Here is a 20357-nt window from a genome sequence, read left to right as displayed (position 1 = left end):
ACTCTATATACTTCATGTACTTTATATACTATATATACTTCATATACTTTATATACTTCATATACTTTATATACTTTATATACTTCATGTACTCTATATACTTCATATACTATATATACTTCATATACTTCATGTACTTTATATACTCTATAAACTATATATACTTCATGTACTTCATATACTTTATATACTTCATATACTCTATATACTTCATGTACTTTATATACTCTATATACTTTATATACTTCATGTACTCTATATACTTCATATACTATATATACTTCATCTACTCCATGTACTTCATATACTTTATGTAGTCCATATACTTTATATACTCTATATACTTTATATACTCCATATACTTTATATACTTATATACTTCATATACTTATATACTTCATATACTTTATATACTTCAAATACTCTATATACTTTATATACTCCATGTACTTCATATACTTTATGTAGTCCATATACTTTATATACTTCATATACTTATATACTTCATATACTTCATATACTTTATATACTTCAAATACTCTATATACTTTATATACTCCATGTACTTCATATACTTTATATACTCCATATACTTTATATACTCCATATACTTTATATACTTCAGGTACTTTATATACTTCATATACTTTCTATACTTATATACTTCATATACTTATATACTTATATACTTTCTATACTTATATACTTCATATACTTATATACTTCATATACTTTATATACTCCATATACTTTATATACTTATATACTTCATATACTTATATACTTCATATACTTTATATACTTCAAATACTCTATATACTCCATATACTTTATATACTTCAGGTACTTTATATACTTCATATACTTTATATACTCCATATGCTTTATATACTTTGTATTATTAATGAAGTCTTTTTTACTAAAGTATTTTACTGAGATCTTCAGTCCACACATGGTTTCTGTTTTCTGAAGGTTCAGGTTAGAAATGATTTGACTCGTGGACGTCTCGAGGACGAACAGCGTCTGTGACTCACTCTGATGAGGAGGATGAGGATGAAGAAGATGAGGATGATGATGATGATGTCACTAAACTACAACACTTGTAAAAGACAGAAAACCTGGAAGTGAATTAAAATAAAAACAAGTTTTATTCACTCGCTGTCGTTAGAAAATAACATGTTAACACATTCACGGCTGTTCAGACGACCAGGTGAGCTCGTGTGTGTGTGTGTGTGTGTGTGTGTGTGCGTGCGTGTGTGTGTGTGCGTGTGCGTGTAGCAGGAAGACTGACGCTCACCTGGTTCAATCATTATTGCAGGTGAATCTCGGTTAGGTAAAGTTAGCATACTGTGTTTGAAAGGAGCCGTGTCAGTTTCTCTGCTTCTGTTTCTCACCAACAGCTTCAGCCATTTTAAAAACCAGAGTTTATGACTCATCCTCTGAGCCGCAGGCGGACGAGGCCGCAGGCGGACGAGGCCGCAGGCGGACGAGGCCGCAGGCGGACGAGGCCGCAGGCGGACGAGGCCGCAGGCGGACGAGGCCGCAGGCTAACGTCAGTAAATCAAAGAGGAGAAGACGAGTTAACGTTGAGAGTGAACGAACTAACAGCTGCTCGTGCTAACGTCATCGATGTAGTGATCGTGAAAAGTCACATAAAGCACCTTCAACTCTTTTCTATGAATCTTCACACTGAGCTGATAAAAGTCAGAACCAGTTAAATTATTTAAACCAGCCGTGGATCTAAAATGTGTCGCTATGACGACGATGTAGTGTTAATCTAAAGTGCTGATCGAGGCTTTTCTGTCTCTTCAGGCTCCCACAGCATCAAGTCTTCACGTTCTCGGGGGATTTGTCGTCCAACTACAAAAATAAAAGTCTCCTCGACACACGGACGAGCGATGGATAGTTTTGTTTGTTTCAAGGTTTTTTTTTTTGATTGTTTAAAAGCAGCGAGCCTCAGAGTTTACGTCCCGTCGAAAAAAGAAAACGAGTGAGACACCGACACGACTCAGACGATTCTGTTCCAATCAGGAACTTAGTTTGGAAACTAATTAAGAAAATGAGCGAGCAGCAGCAGCGAGGTGCTTTCTGAAACTGTCAAATACAGACGTGACGACTGAGAATGATATTTCATCCCTCTTCTATAACTGAGTCACTGCTCCAGCTCTGTTTGAATGTGTTTGTATTATATATATATTGTATTTCTGCGGCTGCTCACTCGCAGACTGAAAACCTCTGGAGGTAAAGTTATGGAATGTGACGGGATAAAACAAAGCAGCTCTCCAGGAGCAGGTGATGTGTGTGTCCCTCGCTCCTTCGTCCCTCGTGCTGCTCGTCAGACTCTCCAACAGAACCAGTCAACAGCAAACGCAGCAACAGGTGAGCTCAGGGACACGAGGCTCCGGAGGGCGACCTCACAGGAAGTTGGTTTTCAGAGTGATGCTGGGGGAGGACTTGGCGGCGGGGTTAGCGTTGCTAGCTTTAGCGTTGACACTCTCCTGGTTTCCTTTGACAGCAGCTTCCAGGCGGGACTTGAGGTGAGGAGACGACGCGATGAGAGACCTGAGAGGACACAGACACACGTTCCACTGGATTCAGCTTCAGCTCGACACCATGTGAACATGAAAGCTGCAGCACACGGTCACAGAAACGAGCTGTGACGCCTCGTCAGGCGTGAACATGAGCCGACTGTACCTGAAGACGACGGAGTGCTGGGGGCCGAGGCGCATCAGGTCCTTGAGCGCCGCCTCGTGGAGAGACCGCGAGGCTGCGGGGGCCGAGCCGAGGGCGTTCTCGTCCAACAGGAAGGAGATGAGGAGCGGCAGCAAGATGGCCACCAGCTGGGGGCCTGAGGGGCCGAGACAGAAGACGTGTGGTACTTTGAATTTATATACGTGTATATATATGTGTAAACAACACATCCATGTTGGTCTCCACCGACTCGCTCGTCATTGACCCAAGCCTCAAACCACTTTGCTTCATAAACAGGATGTAAACACTTGGAGCGCTTGTCACTCTCACGCTTCTGTTTCCCTGCGATCTTAAACGAGATTGTTCTACTCACGCTGTGACTCATCCGCAGCCTGGACCAGAGCCTCCATGGCTCGAACTCCCTCCAGGACTCCGAGCAGCTCCTCTGGACTCTGAGGTCGACTTCTCTCCACCCTCTGAGCAGGAACCACAGCATCTCATCAACATATCAACTCACTGACGGTGAAAAATAAAACTCACCAGGACAGACGAGAAAATCAGATCGAACTTTAAGATCCTTCAGATATTTAAGACTCTTGTGAGATTAAGATTATTGGTGTTCGTTGTGGCTGGAACTGTACCTGGAGGAATCGAACCAGCGGCGGACCGAGGGCCTGGATGTACGGGACGGCTACACCCGGCTGAGCCTGGAACACGGACGTCAGCAGCTGAAAACACCGACTCACGACCTGGAGGAGAGTGGGAGGACTTTACCGTCGTTCACAGCTTGAAAACAACTCGATCCATCGTCTGCTCATTTATCTTCCGTCCTAAACTCAGCAGAACTCAGACACCGGACCTCGTGACAGAACCGTTCATACGAACAGGTTAGTTCTGACTGATTGTTGAGAAGACGTAGAGACATAGGGACTGTCCACGTGTCTTCAGCAGCCACCTCATCGTGTCCTGGTTGATTCAACAGCTTCATCTGCTCAGTTTTAAATATTTTCAAAAATAAAGTCGTGACCTGGTTCTGCTGAGGACGGCGACGGTCCGTCTGTCCCGTCACAGACTCTCCCAGTTTGACCAGAGTGCAGGTCAGGAGGCGGCTGGTTCGATAAAAGTCACAACACCTGATCACCTGCTCAGTTACTTATCAGCCAATCACGCGGCAGCAGCTCAGTGTATCCTGCAGAATCTGTGCTGAGTGAGTGAAGGGACCTCCCACTCCGAAGATCTTCACACAACAACCTTCTCAGACACACAGACGCTCAGCAGACGATGGGCGGCCGAGCAGTGAGGGGGATTTTGTTTCCTCTCACAAACATTGGGTAAGAGAGTGAACGTGATTGACACAAGATGAGGTCGTTCATTTTGAAACAGGCAACAATTAGCAACTCGTCATTAAAGACTCGGCGTGAGGTTCCTCACAAAGTGCTCGCTCCATCTACAGATACACGTGTACTGACCACAGGGTCTTTGGCGTCCATACAGGTGGTGAAGCGCTGCAGACTGAGCGCGTGCAGAGGCTCCACAGTGCAGACGTCAGGACCCGCCGAGAGCAGGAAGACGGTCAGAGCGGTGAGGAGGCGGATCTGATCCACGACACAGTCCCCTGAACACACACACACACACACACACACACACACACACACACACACACACACACACACACACACACACACACACACACACACACACACACACACACACACACACACACACACGAAGTTCAGAGCTGGAAAACACGTGTGCAGCTGCAGTGGTCGTAGCGTGTTGCACGTACCAGCGTCCCACAGTCCCAGCAGTGTGTTCAGAGCTGATCTCAGCAGCTGGTTCCAGGCTCCTCGACTCTTCTCCTGTCGACTCATCGGAGACGTCAGGACAGACTTCAGAGCCTGAAGAGCCGCCTGGACCACCACCCCAGCCCCGCCCCCTGCGCCGGCCGCCAGGGCACCTGGGAGAAGAAACATTTATTTAGATTTAGTTATCCGTGGAATCTCACACCGGCATGATCGATTCATGTTGCTGGTTCATCGCAGCGTGTGTGTGTGTGTGTGTTACCAGTGTGTGAGCTGGGCTGGTGGACCAGCTCTCTGAGGACACCCAGCAGCAGGTAGAGGACAGTGGGGAGGATGGACACGCTGCCTGCAGGAGGACACACGAATAATAAATCAACCAATCAGAGCCTGAGCAACTCATCGTATCATAACTCATTGATTTTCTGAAATGAGGAAGTTGCATGAATTTTCTATTGACTCCAAAACAAATGTATTATTTGTTCAGAACGAGGATCTGCTGAGCTGAACTCCTCTGACATCACTGGCGTCATCATATTTATATGTATATACATTTATACACGTCACCTTCAGGGGAGCAGACGGACGGCAGCTCAGACAGGACACACAGAGCCGACGCCACCAGACGACAGTCGCTGTCAGTCAGACTCCAGACTGAACCTCCGGGACCTGAACACACACGTGATCAGCAAGACGCCACGAAACGACCAGCGACTGTATGTTCAAACCATCATCTATAATATATATATATGTATTTATATATCTATATATATATATATATATATATATATATCTATATATATATATAAAAGATGGATGACATGTCCTACCAGTTGGACTGGTTCCGGCGAGTTTGGGGCTGAGCTGTGGGAGTTTCCGGACCAGTACACAGAGGCAGAGCTCCAGCGCTCCGAACACCAGTGAGCGTCCAGGAATCAAACCGCCGGTGTCCCGTCCCTCTCCAAACTCCGGCAGCGTCTCCTTCTCCGCCGCACCATCATCCACTGTGGAGCAAGGACGATATTCAGCACAACCAGTCCCACAAAACTCCCAGAATTCATTGTTGGGTCTGAAGTTATATTTTACCCAACACACAGTGACACCCCCCCCCCCACATACACACACACACAGGTTGCACTCCAGCTGTTGTGTCTTTACCCTCTGCACTGTGGCGTTTCTCCCTCACGTGCTCCTGAGCAGCCGTCACTATCTGTCGCAGTAAATCCAACACGGCGAGCTGAACGGACACCGCCTCCCTGGTCACCATCAGTCTGTGGAGGACGCTCAGCAGCTCCACGCTCAGAGGCTGTGGGGGCAAAGACATTTTAGATTACACTTGATTGTCTCTGCAGAATTTTGTCTTGTATCCCAAGACGACCATTTCCTCAGGTAAAGACAACCGGTGGAACTCACCTGGTCGTTTCCGATCTTAGCTCGCGGCCAGGAGACGTCCAGCAGCGCCTGCAGAGCTCGCAGACATGAAGTGATGTTCTCCATCTGGTCCTCAGAGTGCGGAGAACACAGGAACTCCACGCTGATCCCTGCACAGAGGAGAACACACACAACCAAATTTCAAACAACCACATTTCATTTGTCTCATATTCACAAATCCCAGTTCGTCTCCTCGATGTTAACGAGGAGCAGCATCCTCTGTTCTTAACTCCAGAGCAACTACCAGGAAACAATTAACAGGGAAACCTCAGAGAAGAAACAGAGTGTGTGTAGTTTAGAAGGTTCAGGACCCAGGATGAAGTGCAGTCTGTCCGCGCTGACGTCCTCTGGACTCTTAGCTCCGCCCATAGAGTCAGTGTGTCCCATGGAGGTGGGTGTGGCCGGTCTGGATAGATTCACAGGTGAGTCGTCTGACATCACAAAACCTGAAACACACATGTGACTGTTAAAGACCCGTCTATGTCCTGGTGGAGGAGGAGCAAGAGAAGAGGAGGCGTAAGAGGAACAGGAAGAAAGAAAAGGAGGAAGAGGAGGGGAGGAAAGAGGAGTGCTGACCTGTGCTGTGCAGCCAGAGGGAGGTGGCGTGGAGGATGGGAGCCCAGGAGGAGGAGTAATGAGCTCTGGCCTGATTCACCGTCTCTGCCGTGTAGAAGGAACCTCCTGAAGGAACAAGACGTCGAATCAATTTATCAAACTAACCTGGAAACAAATTGTGATTTAATTCTATTTGTTCCTTTCGCTTGTTTCATTCTGTCAGTTTGATGAAACGAGACGGTTCAGCACGATTTCTGCAATTTGACGGACGTTTCCTCCGAGTCTGAAGCTTCGTGTTTGTTCAGGTTTCATCTGATCTGTTTTAGGTTCACGTTGTGATTCAGAGACAAAAGAGTAACGTCAGACAAACGTGCGTCCTGTCGTCATCACCTACGTGGGCGGAGTCTACCTGTACTTGACTCTGATTGGTTAAGTATAATTCCACATGCTCCTGGTGTCGTACCTGCTGCAGGGAGCTGTGAAGCATACTCCTGAGGCAGGGTCAGCAGGGCGTAGTCCTGCAGCGCCGCCAGCCACAGACGACTGAGCGTCGACAAATCTGACTGGACCAACTTCAGCAGGCCCGCCCCTCCTGACTCGGACCCCAAGCTGTCATTGGCCATAGAGGAGACTGACAGGTCAGCCGTCCAACCAGGACTGTCCGTCTGTCCGCTTCTCTGCACGGCCACGATGTAAACCTGAGACGAGAGGACGAAGAGCAAACAAACGCCACCTTCAGGTCGATGATGTCGTACATTTATGAAATCATGTGAGAATCAATGTGAAGCTGCTGAAACGTTTGAGATCTTTAAACCAGGAAACGTAGAATCTGTCGGACTGAACCTGCTCAGGAAGTGACTGGTTAGTTTCTTCTTTATTAGTAACAACGTACATCATCATCATCATCATCATCTCGAGGATCTTTAGTAACGTTGAGACCTGACAGTATAATGCACCTGTCAATCATCGAGAGAGCATATTGCAGTATAAAGATTCATTCAGGACTTTTAGGAAATGAAAAAAGAGAAATACTCTCTTCAGTTGTAAGCCTCCACCAACCAGAGCAGTTTAGTCTACAAACGTATTTCTTCTGTTTTAGAGATATGAAAACATATTGGCCTCCGACCACTTGGTGTCGCCAGCTCGGAGGATTAACAAGTTTCCACGGAATTAAGAAAATGACTTAAGGACTCAAACCCACCTCTGCCCACGCCTTCAGGACGGCCAGTGTTTCCATGGTAGCTGTGGCCTCATTGTGCAGCTGACTGACCGTGTCCGCCCCAACCTGCACTTTATCCAACGAGGAGGCCAGGAGCTGATGGACGCGCCGGAGGTCACGGAGGTCGCTGACGACGCCGCTAGCGATCCAGGCGCTGCAGACCTGGAGAGGATGGGGTCAAAGGAAACGGCAAAGCTTGATCATTTTCTAACTCGGTAGCCAATCAGATGCACAGAATGGAGGAGGGGTCGCGATGATTGCCACGGTAACGGTCAGTCAGAAGTATCACCTGGCAGGCCTTGACGGTGACGTCGGGAGCAGCATCAGCAGTGAAGGCTGGTCTGAGTGCAGCGCCAACCTGAAAACACACACACACACACGGAATGCAGTATTCTCATGGCGTGCTGCAAACAGAACCGTGTTCAGTGACACACTATCGACAGTTGAATCACAGACTGGTTCTTACATTCGCCTGGTACTGCTCCAGGATCACATGACCGGGGAACTCCGGCTCAGGGATGGCTGAGAAGTGCCTGATGATGACCAGCAGCGTCTGGAGACCCGCCAGTCTCAGCTGGTCACTGTGATCTGTAGCCGCCATGAACGCCATGCGGACCAGGTCCCCGAGATGAAGAACGAGGAAGTCTGGGGAGAGACAGCTGAAAGGTCACAGAGGTCTGAGAAGTCGTCAGGAAACAGAGACTGAGCCAGATCTTACCGGTGGACTCATTCAGTCGCCGCTCCTGAGCCAGAGCCATGTCAAAGTGAGCCGGGTCAGTTGATTCACACTGCTCGATGATGCGACACACGCACGCCATGGCGAAGCGACGCGTGCTCCAGCGCAGGGCAGTGAATGGACCGCCAGACTCCGGCCGGGCACTGAAGGCAGAAGAGTCGTCGTCTCTGCAGGAGTCGGCCTCCTCTTCCTCCTGACTCGCCTCCACCGGAGCGCGACAGTCTGTGAGAGGGACATGTTCCTAATAAAGTGCTCGTACAGCAGCAAATCAACCTGAAGGCGTTTCCTGTTGATGACAACACATGAGGATGAATGAAGCGTCAACTTACCAGTGGTGGCAGACAGGACGTCTTTGCAGAGTTTAAGCCAGTGTCCCAGCTTCCCACTGGTGGCGCTGGATGAAATCATGTGGACCAGAGTCTCCTGGATGTCCCTCCTCAGACCTGGATCAGACTCCCGGTCCATCAGAGTGAACAGAGCTCCCTCCAGACCCACTTCCTTTATCGTGACGTCTGCACATACATAGATCTTTAAAACTGCTGAAAACCTGTGTGTGTGTGTGTGTGTGTGTGTGTGTGTGTGTGTGTGTGTGTCTCACCCAGATGTGTGTTGTCTCGTCTCGGCAGCTCTTTGACCAGAGTCACTGCGTGTTCGGAGACCTCCAATGCTTCCCGCTGGACGAGCTGCCGCAGACACGCCACCACCGCCCGACGGAGACACAGGTAAGAGCTGCACAGGTTGGCCTAACACACACACACACACACACACACACACACACACACACACACACACACACACACACACACACACACTTGTTTCTACGTGGACGTCAGGTGAACTGTGTGAACAGATGTAAAACTGTGTTTCCTCCAGACTTAGAGCTTCAAGGTACAGTTACAGTTTTAATGACCAATAACTAATCATATCAAGTCCAACGTCAGTGTTTTTTCAGATGTGAAACTTTAAATACATTTCTCTGATAATTCAGCTTCTGATTAACTGATAAACTTCTGACACAGTAAAAAGTGCCAGAGCTCAAAGTGACTCTAAAAAGACTGTGTTCACAAAATGCATCTTGATGAATATAACAACATGAATTAATGAGCCGTATTTGGAGGAAACACTGTGTAGTTTCACTGAAAGAGATGAAAATAAAGTTGCTTTAAAGTTGTACAGTCGATAAGATGTACAACAGAAACGATACCGATGTTAATGGGTTAGCTGCAAAGCAAACAATGTGAAAGTACATGAAGTGACACTGTGTACAAGCAGTGAATAAAAAATTACCAGACTGAAGTTTAGTGCAACAGAAAACAGTTAAAAAGCCGTTCACATCGTTCAGGACAACAGAGGAAAGGGTTAATGCTTCTCATGACCAACAGGAAGCTGCATTAAATCAGTATTTCAGTAAAAGAACGAGTCACAAAATCAATGCTGCTTAAAATGTGATGCTTTTCTCTTTCAGACGCTGAGCACCGTAACACCTCAAATAGAGGAGCATCACATTTTGACCTCAGTAACTCGTTCCATTGTCTCACTTCTGTTGTATTTGTGTTTGACTTGTGTGGATTTTGCGTTTGTATTTTGCGTTAATGAGCGTGAGACATCTCGGCCACCGTAGTTTGGTGAATCTAGCAGAATAGTTTTATTTTTATTAAATCAAACAAACAGAAAGTGAGGACGTGTTTGAGTCAAGACAAGTGTAGAGGGTTCAACAGAAAACAGAAGGTGAGAGAAGCTTCAGGCCAGAGACGACCTACCAACAAGGAATAATCCAACAAGATCTCCTGCAAGACACAAGACAGGGTCAAAACACACACATACACATGGAGCTTTGTTCTCTTCATTATTGGAACGCCATGCAGAGAGAGATGACAGGAAATGTCCGCCCCTCAGGTGCGTACTCACACAGAGGGCAGGGACGAGGTTGGCCAGGTTGACGTGTGAAGGTGAGAACATGTGTAGCTGCTGCAGACAGGAAATGGCTCTGGCCTGGACCAGACAGTCGGGACTGGCCTGCATCACCCCACATCCCACCAGACAGCTGGAGCGCAGAGAGGACACGGCTGCACCTTCACCTGACGAACACAACACACCAGGTCTCACTCAGACACTCCCTCAAACCCCCCGTGTTCTGTGTCCGCAGGAGGGGGTGACGTACCCTGCAGGTCGGGGCCCAGGCAGGTGATGAGGGCGTGCAGGCAGCGTCCCAGGCTGTAGTGAACCTCAGGGTGGGTGGGTGGAGCAGACAGCAGAAGCCGGAGCACCAGAGCGAAGGACGGCTCGGCGTGGGCCCGATAAAGACAGCCGGACAGGTCGACCACCAGGGACAGACTGTGGAGAGACCAGGTCTGGACCCAGCAGGGACACAGGACGTTAGGACATTTATTCTGGTCAGGAGATTGAGGGACGTACAGAGGTAGACGCAGAACAAACGTGTACCTGGACCTCAGGCGAAGTGCTGTCCTGGCTCAGGGTGAACAGGACTCCCAGGCAGGTGGACAGGTGTTGAGGGGAGCTGATTCCTCCTGTGTGGCGGTGTAGCGCCCCCAGAGCCAGAGCGTAGCCACTGCGAGAGGCTGCGTCTCGAACCGTCTTCAGCCTGAACACAGTCACCAACAGAGCAGTCGTGGCCAGAGCAAATTTTTAGTTTTCAACTGCAGGTGATTTTGTAAAATGAACTTTGAAACTCGTTATGATTCCTTCAGTTCAAAAGGGCCGTCACACCGAGGTCAGTGGCTCGAACGACTGACGGCACAAGGTTCAAATCAGAGGCTCTGCAACGGATGTTTCTACGTTTAGGAGAGAAAAGGTCTCTTTGCTGCAGATGACAACACAGTGTGAACCTGAGAGAATAAACCTGACACGTTCACACACTGGGATGGATCCAGACCAGTTATTTAAAGACTATTTCAAGACTATTTCTAGTGTATTTGTTCTCTGTGATTTATTTTTCGCCGTTGTTAATTTTGGATCAAAGCCTTACGTCAAAGTGAGGAATTGGCTTCTGTGCACATCAAGTAAACAGCAAACTAAACTAAAACTGTCCAGAACAAAGTCCCAGGAATCCACAAAAACATATTTCTCTCATGAGAAAGAGACAAAACTTTCTGTTTTACTCTCTCGATATTTACCCTCTTCCTTATTCTAACAGAGAGCCCCCCCATGGCTTATGGACATAAACCCAATAAGCCAGTTCCCTCTGACATGATGACACCTCAAGAAAAGACAAGGAGAAAGAAAAACTTTTTCAATTGAAAAAAGTGATGAAGTAGATTTAGTTTTTTATCAGGTCTGCTGCAAACCTTTAACTCATAATCTTCAGTGATGATTCCAGAGACTGGAAATCTCACAGAAAATCACAATATCTTTTTCTTCTTCATCAGTTTTTTCACGGTGGGACGCAAATGACTGTTAGCTGCGTTACCACCACAACACTTGAGAAGATAATGTTCTGCCTCTGCAGAGTCGTATACGTTCAACTCACGATGCCTCGAAGAAATGATTCATTTCCCCACGTGGAGTTGGAAGCGTGGTGTGCGAAGCAGGGCGGTAACTTCCACTCACCTGTCGAAGCAGAGCAGGGAGACGGACACGGTGAAGCCGGGGTCTCCGACCACCTGAACCAGCCGGGCAAGACCCTCAGCAGCCAGGCAGCGCAGCAGTGGACTGACGCTCTCCAGCGCCCCCGACAGGAGAGACAGCGCCGGGGAACGGATCTCCTCTGGCCCCAGAGAGCCTCGAATACCACCCTGGTGCTGAGGAAGAGGACTCATTTTGAATTATTGTAGCTTCTACACATTTACAAAGTGAGAATACCTCAGAGGTTTGTGTTTTCCAGCTCGTGGCGGAAATCTGCTGCCCCCAAGTGGACAACAATGACACTCATGCAGCTTTAAACAGAATTAAACTTCAATGACGGAACAACCAGGCGTGGACAGAGGCCCTTCAAAAACATTTGTCCTGCACTTGGTCTCCAGATAAACACACACTTTGTGTTACGTCCTCCAGTTTACTGATGTAGTACCTTGAGCAGACTGCAGAGGGCAGCGCAGACATGGGTCTGGACGGTCTGTTGGCGTTGACCCTTCAGCTGATTCACGGTTTCTACAAACTGCTCCAGTATCTTCACTCTGGTGTAGAAACACACGGAAACAGGATTTAAATTCAGCAGGAAAACATCTGGAGTGAGCGAGTGGGCGTGTCTCTGAGGTTTCTAACAACAGACACGTGTCAGTGTTTCTGACACGTGTCTGTTGTCCTGTGGAGCAGGTGACAGGTCAGTTACCTCTGAGCAGAGATGATGTGGGGGAAGACGGCTCCAAAGAGACGGACGGCGGCGGCGGTCAGGGCGACGGGAGGCGGAAGAGGAGCGGCGGGAGCTTCGTCTCCTCTCTCACACAGACTGAAGGGGTCGTTATCCAGAGAGCCCCCCCCCACACTGCTACCGTGGAGCTGAAGCACAAACACAACCTTCACTCATTCTAACAGTCCTGTTGGGCACACTCTGTGTCTTCAGTCTGCACTGACGGTGTGAGACGTCACCTGCTCCTCGACATATCTGTGGTCGGTGTCCTGGAGGGCGGGGCCGACCAGCTGCAGGTCGTCGGGGTGACAGAGGGGGGGCAGCAGAGTGAGGTCGGAGCACGGCTGGTTGAGGTTGTCCTGGCCGGACAGATCAGAGACCAGCTGGTTCATCACCAAACCGAAGCTCTCTGCAGGAGGAGAGGACGGAAGAGACACTGAAAACCTAAAGGTCGTCGGAGCAGAGCTGAGGCTGAGCTGAGCTTCAGGACATTTGAAGATGAAAGAAGAGGAAAAACAAGGAAGGAGAGAGGGAAGGAGAGAGGGAAGGAGAGAGGGAAGGAGAGAGGGAAGGAGGAGTTGTTACCCTGGTAGGTGTGAGGAGGCAGCAGAGCCAGCAGCTCGTAGACTCTCAGCCTGTAGACGACGGAGCAGCTACGAACTGAACTGCTGTGAGACCTGAGGAGCGCAGGCAGCCTGGTGCACACACAATACACACACACGTGCACGCACGCACGCACACGCAGGCACACACACACACACGTGCACACACACACACACACACACAAAAGGAAAGTGTGAGCAGCATTTTCAGGGTAAGACGAGGACGTTTCATGTTTCTACCAGACACACGTAAATATGAGGAATCGAACGTGAGACGTTTTATCCCATCAGGCATTTAACTTAACGATGAGAAGCTTTGTGAGGTCACACTGACGTTGACCTCTGACCTTCGAACAACTTAATTAAATCAGTTCGTCCCTGGAGACGACGGACGAACTGAGACGAGTCCGTCAGGACAGAAGACAAACAAAGACGGAAGCAGAGAAGAAGAAAACTGCACAAACCAAACATTTGTGTACATGTTTAAATATTTGTAAACAAAACAATAACATTAAATTACATGGAACCGATTAGCGACTGACTTGGTGAGGAGCGCCACGGCGCAGGCCAATGGCGTGAGCAGACGGCCGATGATGTCATCAGTGACGAGCTCCCTGCAGTGCAGCAGCAGGTTCTTCATCGCTGCTCAGACACACAAACACACAGTTCACACACACTCATGGCCACAATACTGAACTTATGTGTGTGTGTGTGTGTGTGTGTGTGTGTGTATACTGACCGCAGAGCGCACCCGCACGTCCCTCCAGCGTAACTTGCCAGGTGAAGTAGTCCCCTCGTCGCAGCTCCATCTCCTGCTCCCTGAGCGAGGCAGGAAACACACAGCGCCACAGGAGCAGGAGGCGGGAGAGGTGATGCTCCACTACAGCAGGGCCTGAAAACACACAGACACACACACAGACACACACACACACGTTTAGTCGCTGTGGAGTTATTGCATACTGTCCCTGCAGCCCTGCATATGTTTTCTGCAGTTTTACCCAGAGTGATGAGAGAGGACACGAGCAGCCAGCCGGCCTGAGTCCGCTGCAGAGACATCCGACTGTTCTGAGAGGCCGAGCGGAGGAGATCTTCAGCCAGAGCCAGAACCACCTGCACACAGTTTCAGCTCCAAACATTTAGAGAGGAACCATCAATCCTGAGCTGAACTTCTCTTTGGTTAAACTGTCATAACGTGTCATTTTGTCCCCGGCTGCAAAAACTACAACAAAAAGTCGAACGTGTCCTCGAGCAGCGCGAGGATCAAATTATCTGTTGGCCAAGAAAAACACGAGTAAAATGATTTGATTTGAATATTGATGAAAGTTCAGTTGATGACACTGATGAGACGAGATCCATGAGTGAGGAGACGTCTCACTCGTTTGTTGCCTCTCTCTCTCTTCAAATGAGGACCGGATGCTTCCTGTGTGCACCGGCACACACGCCCAGAGTGCATGAGTGGTCATACGTGTTCATATGATGTCGCCTCAATGTTGTTACAGAGTCTCACGGGCAGAACAGGAAGTGACAGAGACACACAAACCAACAGCAGCTCAGTTTAATGAGCAGATTCATTTCACCCACCTTGCCCTTGGTGTGTGGTATTCCCAGGGGGCAGTGTTGCACTGAGGCCACCAGGGCGGCGACAGCGGCTCCGTACCCGACCACGGCCTCGGGTGACGACTTCAACGTCATCAGACGCTCGGAGCAGCGGTCCAGCAGTGGGGAACACTCGGAAGGCATCGCCGTGGCAACGCAGCGCAGGCACCAGGCAGCGGCCAGGCGGGCGGAGGAGACGGGGTGGAGGAGGACGGAGATCACCGTGTCCAGGAGAGCTACACACACACACACACACACACACACACACGTGACCGAGTATCGACCCACACATTGGTTTTAATACTAGTGTGTGTGTGTGTGTGTGTGTGTGTGTGTGTGTGTGTGTGTCAGACCTGTGCTGCTGTCAGTGAGGAGGGGGGCCGCAGTGGATCCCAGTCCCTGAATGAGTCCTCCCAGTTCCAGCAGACAACAGACCAACACATGTTGACTGGCTGAGATTTCTGCAGCTGAAACTCGGGTCTCCACGTTCCCGTCAGTCAGCGCTGCATCTAAACACACGAACAAACATGGAGCTTCATCTGGTTGCCATGGTAACATCAGGATGATATCACTAGCAGCATCAGCACATCCAGGAACTTCTCTACTACAGTACTACAGTACTACAATACTTCAGTACTACAGTACTACAGTACTACAATACTTCAGTACTACAGAAGCTCGTCAGTCTCCCCTCCCCCTGCTCACCAATAGCTCGTTTCTGTGCAGCCACAGCGAGGCACAGCTGTTTGACAGCGTTGGTCTGGGCCTTCTCTCCCATCAGGGACCCCAGGGTGCTCCTCAGGATGAAGGAGACACAGCGGTGGGTCACCACAGCGTCGCCCGGTGTTTGTGTGGCTCTGCTGTGGGACGCCAGCTCCATCAGCACAGACAGGAAGGCTGGGAGGTTCGTCTCCAGCCAGGAGCCTCCCAGGGTGGAGACGAAGACTACACAGGCCTGAGGAGGAGGAAGAGGAGGATGATGAGGAGGGGGACAATGATTACGATGAGGAGGAGGAGGAGCAATGACAGTGAGTCAATTATTGCCCACCTGAGTGACACCAATGCGGATGTCCTTGCTGACAGAGCTCGTCCCCTTCAGCATGTCTCCGCTGGCTCGGAGGAAACCCACCCCACCCCGCAGGAACCCGGCCGTCAACAAATCCATCACCTCCTCCAGAGAGCTTCGACCCCGCCCACCCTGTCTGGGGGCTGCTGGGAGAAAAATAGAAAAACAACAGTTCATGAATTAGCGTTCTGACGAGCTCCAAGAGGTTTTGACACTGGTCCTCTCAGGTGGTTACCGGCGGGCTGCCGGGGCTCCACGGCAGCAGCCAGCAGCGTTCCCAGCAGTTTGGCTACAGACACTCGGACGTTGTGGTCGGACCCTTCGAAAGCTCTGAAGCACAGAGTGGCCACGTTCTCCAACTCGCTGGTCCACAGGAACACGGCCTCCCTCTGCAGCTCCAGCAAACACTGATGAGAGACGGACACGTTTATACTCAATGATACAACCTGGATTTTTGAACAATGAATTTACAAAGAGACAAACAGGAAGAATAACAGTGTGACGGCGTCACAGGAGACTCCACCTTTGTGGCGGCGCAGCGTACGGCCATGGATCGGTCCGTCAGGCAGGTTCTCGCTGCCTTGTAGATGTCACGGTGACACGGCACCGCGCTGACACCCAAACCGTGGAGAATCTTCTCCACACTCAACATGATCTCATACCGCCCCTGAGACTGAAGGACGGGATTCATAGATTCCAGCAGTTATTCTGATTCACAACATTTTCAAAGCTTCAACACTTTAAACAAGGTTACAGTTGTTTATAAAAACTGAAAGATCTCAGTGAACAAAACTGAACCACGTCACACGTTCCTGTACAGTACCTCACATATGGACTTTTATGGAGTTCAGTATAAACACTCACAAACATTCTGTCAGAAAATGTTCAAGCCAAGGAAATTTTAAAAGGTTAATTAATTATTCTGTCTGTTTTCTATTTCAGTGATTCAAATTGTAAATAGATCTTTTCTCACTTAAGTCATTTTAACGTCTGATTCTTTCTGTGGAAAAATCAACCACAACTTTCTTCTTCGTGTGTTCAAATAACAAACCTCCGCGCTCTTCATGGCCTTCAGCAGGTTGGTCAGAGTTTCTTTGAAGGAGCCGAGAAGCATCCGGCCGAGCTGCTCGTACAGAGCACCGAGACACGCAACGGCCACCCTGACACACACACACACACAGAGTTAAATGACACATGGTTTTAACAGCACTGTGTTGCTGTACTCAGTGTGAGTATTAGTACACAAACAGAGACTCTTGTTGAGAGAAGCACCCCCCCCCCCACAATGACCCGAACAGGACGTGGTGACTCACAGCCGGGTCGGGAGGCCTGAGGGAGAGTCGTCTTTGCTGCGAATGATGTCATTGCACCTCTCCACTAATAGACTGGACGGCAAGGGGTCTCCCAGGCGGTAGAGCAGGGCCAAACAGTGGGCCAGCAGCCAGCGGGTCGGTGGGCCAGGAGAGCCAATCAGAACGCAGGACAGCTGTTCGACCAGGCGCCGCTGGTTCTGTCTGATGTCGACCTGAACAGGTGGAGAAAACATGTCACTCGCAGAAAAGCCTCCTGGATGAAAACCTGAATCTCAACTAATTACTTGATCTGATTTTAGGAACAAGCGAAAGCACAGTTCAGTGTTTTGATGCGTTTCAGAACCGGCTCCTAAACTTTAGAGCGCCTCAAACAAACACAAGGTAAAGTTCAGAACGGTTCAGGTCCTAATAACTTCTGGTCGCTGTTCATCACCCTGTCAGCGGCCGGGAGGAGCTTCTTCAGGTGGTTCAGCCATTCGAAGATGAACTCTGCCCTCTGGTGTTCAGCCAGCTGGCTGCACGCATCCTCGTTCAGCAGGAGGCTGTGAGCTCGCTCCATCTTGAACCTCCTCCTCTCTCACTGACGGTGACGTCGTCTGTCCTCCTCTGCCATTCTCCTAAACCCTGTTCAACACAAAGGAGGGAGAATGAAGTGTCGTCACATCCATTCAACATGAGGAGGAGACCAACAACAACACAAGTGGCTCTGCTCCGTGTGGGAGCCAGAGTGATTTAATACAACGCAGATAAAAACACACTCCGAGAGTGACTGAAACCTGTGTTCTGTCCCTGACCAGCAGGGGGCGACTCCTCTGGTGGTTTCTATAGAAAATGACACGACAGTGTGATTGACAGCTGGTACCGTCCAATGGGTGCAGGTAACAGGTGTAGGTGGGCGTGTCCTCAAGTCATTCAGGCCCCACCCCCTGCTCCTCCTCCAAATGGGGGTTACTTCTGGTTTCAAAAAACCAAGATGGCGCTGAACACAGTGTGAAACTGAGGCTTCAGAGCAGCACCTGACAAACCAACAGGTGTCGGCACGGTGGTTCGATACCTGAGTCTATGGAGCCACAGACGAATCCAGGACTGTGTCTGGATCCGTCAAACACGTGGAAGCAGCAGCGAGCTCGTGTCGTTCACTGGGGGGGGGGGGGGTGATAAAAACCTGACATGGAGGACAGACGGTGAACACACGTGAGCTGATCAAAAGACTGTCTGTGTGTTTCTGGCCCGAAGTCTTCGGCCTTTGTTTCCTGGGGACGGCGAGCACAGCAGATGGGACCGGAACGACAGGAAGGGAAAGAAGAGACGCTGAGAGAATATCTGAGAGAGCAGCTCATACATTATTCAAGAGCTGGACTGTGTCCTCCACGAACACACTGCTGCACAGTTCAGCTCCGACACTAACCGACTGCATCATGACGACCTGCTCTCACTGAACCACCAGGTTCTCTCTGACGTCAGCACCTGAAGCTCTGAAGCTCTGAAGCTCTGAAGTCAACCAGCAGCTTCAGTGAAGGTTCAGGTCGATGAGGTCAGAGAGGAAGAGAAGCAGCAGCTGGTGATGAGAAGATGAATCTTCATCATCAGTTTTATAAGACCCCCCCCCCCCCCCCCCCCCCCCATCAGGGTCAAAGGTCGAGCTTCACTCAGACTGAATCCAAAGTTCAGACACGAGGAGCTCAGAGGTCAGAGGTCAGAGGCTGATGAAGCAGAGGAACACCAGAGAACCGGAGTGAGCAAACTACACACCTGCTCCTGCTGCTGCTGCTCCTCCTTCTCCTCCTTCTTCTTCTCCTTCTTCTTCTCCTTCTCCTCCTTCTTCTTCTCCTCCTTCTTCTCCTTCCCACAGTTAGCGGGCTGTGTGGCTAACGTCGGGGCGCTCCCCGTGTCTCTCGGCCGGAGCTGGAGCCTCAGACTCGGATCAGAACTCGGGTGTTGACCCGCTGGAGTCGCTGGCCGGGACCGGAAGGTGTCCGCTCCTAAAGTGTCCGGTAGAAAAGTTTATTCTGACGCTGAAAATCTTTCCTGATCCGAGTCCAGCGTCAAGTCAGCGGAAACACACAGAGAGCACATCCGGTCACCGTTTCTATTTTTCAAAATAAAACTCCCAAATCTGCGTTTTATTTTGACAACGCTACGGTTTCATTAAAATGTTGGAATTTAATATTAATGTTCTTTAATTCAATTGAGTTTTATTTGTAATGCACCAAATCCTAACATCCATGATCTCCAGACTCTTCACAGAGAAGGTGTTATCAGCTCTTTGACGTATGTTTGATTGTTAAGGTTTAAATGTGAGGAGCAGGATCTTGATATTCTGGATTTTACAGGGAGCTGATGTAGAGAAGACAGGAGTAATAAGATCTCTCCTTCTACTTCCTGTCAGCACTCTGCTGCAGCACTTTGACCAACTGGAGACTTTTCTCAGACTTCCTGTGACGTCCTGATAATAAAGAGTTAATCTAGTCTAGAGAACAAATAGACGAGTTTCTCAGCGTCCTTCTGAGACAGGATGTTTCTGATGTTCTTAATATTGTGCAGGTGGAAGAAAGCTGTCCTAGAGACTTGTTCTATGTATTGGTCAAATGTCCTGGTCCAACATAACTCAAGGTTCCTCACAGTGGAGCTGGAGGACAAACTGACACCAAGGTGACTCTGTTCAGACAGTGATTCTCTGAGATGTTGAGGGTCAATTACAACGACCTCAGTCTGAATTAGAAGTAAGAAGTTCTGGCTCATCCAGGCCTCGATGTTCCTGAGACGTTCCTGAAGTTGAACTAAGTGATTAGATTCATCACGCTTCAGAGAAATGTACAGCTGGGTGTCGTCTGCGTAACAATGGAAGAGTCTGTGGAGCTTTCTGATGATGTTGCCTAAGGGAGCATGTATAAGGTGAAGAGTATCGGTCCAAGGACAGAACCTTGTGGAACTCCATGATTAACTTGCATGTGCATGGAGGGGGGGGGGTCATTGTTGACGTTAACAAATTGAAATCTATCTGATAAATATGACTGAAACCAGTCTGATGTTCCTCTGATCC

General features: G+C 49.2%; 1 protein-coding gene and 1 long non-coding RNA gene across 7 annotated transcripts; one reads left to right on the top strand and one right to left on the bottom strand.

Annotated features, from left to right (window-relative positions):
• The first annotated feature begins 1129 nt into the window (after positions 1–1129).
• LOC138412259 (uncharacterized) lies at positions 1130–2095 on the top strand. The gene is made up of 2 exons (XR_011244731.1): positions 1130–1466; positions 1547–2095. It is a non-coding gene; the product is annotated as an uncharacterized lncRNA (long non-coding RNA).
• heatr5a (HEAT repeat containing 5a) lies at positions 1924–19372 on the bottom strand. Of its 6 annotated transcripts, none has more exons than XR_011244730.1 (42): positions 19067–19372; positions 17748–17938; positions 17315–17526; positions 17053–17161; positions 16525–16674; positions 16237–16408; positions 15984–16147; positions 15641–15890; positions 15289–15444; positions 14921–15171; positions 14338–14449; positions 14079–14231; positions 13882–13981; positions 13323–13432; positions 12977–13146; positions 12720–12886; positions 12459–12564; positions 11999–12189; positions 10874–11033; positions 10593–10782; positions 10340–10509; positions 10192–10218; positions 9030–9174; positions 8761–8943; positions 8414–8653; positions 8162–8340; positions 7985–8053; positions 7678–7857; positions 6940–7174; positions 6498–6602; positions 6233–6367; positions 5904–6031; positions 5649–5796; positions 5321–5494; positions 5058–5159; positions 4756–4839; positions 4478–4648; positions 4161–4306; positions 3333–3440; positions 3065–3207; positions 2695–2848; positions 1924–2562 (listed from the first exon to the last, which is right to left on the bottom strand). XR_011244730.1 is itself a non-coding variant. In XM_069535733.1 (42 exons), exons 2-42 carry the CDS (start codon positions 17871–17873, stop codon positions 2415–2417), a joined length of 6183 nt encoding a protein of 2060 aa, XP_069391834.1. In that variant the 5' UTR covers positions 17874–17938; positions 19067–19372; the 3' UTR covers positions 1924–2414. The 6 variants fall into 6 exon arrangements, 5 of the variants coding, with proteins under 5 accessions (XP_069391834.1, XP_069391836.1, XP_069391835.1 ...); XM_069535733.1 differs by having other exon boundaries at positions 3065–3167; XM_069535735.1 differs by having other exon boundaries at positions 3065–3167; positions 15984–16144.
• Positions 19373–20357: the final 985 nt, after the last annotated feature.

Source organism: Paralichthys olivaceus, chromosome 12 (assembly GCF_024713975.1).
Source record: "Paralichthys olivaceus isolate ysfri-2021 chromosome 12, ASM2471397v2, whole genome shotgun sequence".
NCBI lineage: Eukaryota > Metazoa > Chordata > Actinopteri > Pleuronectiformes > Paralichthyidae > Paralichthys > Paralichthys olivaceus.
This window is presented reverse-complemented; position numbering and strand designations above follow the sequence as displayed.

Excerpts from the sequence above, each read along its gene's own strand:
- heatr5a (XM_069535733.1), bottom strand. The coding sequence starts at position 17,873 with ATGGAGCGAGCTCACAGCCTCCTGCTGAACGAGGATGCGTGCAGCCAG. Across the intron at positions 15,891-15,983 it reads TCCGCATTGGTGTCACTCAG|GCCTGTGTAGTCTTCGTCTC; the intron begins GTGGGCAATAAT and ends CCTCCTCCTCAG. Across the intron at positions 10,783-10,873 it reads GCACTTCGCCTGAGGTCCAG|ACCTGGTCTCTCCACAGTCT; the intron begins GTACACGTTTGT and ends TGCTGGGTCCAG.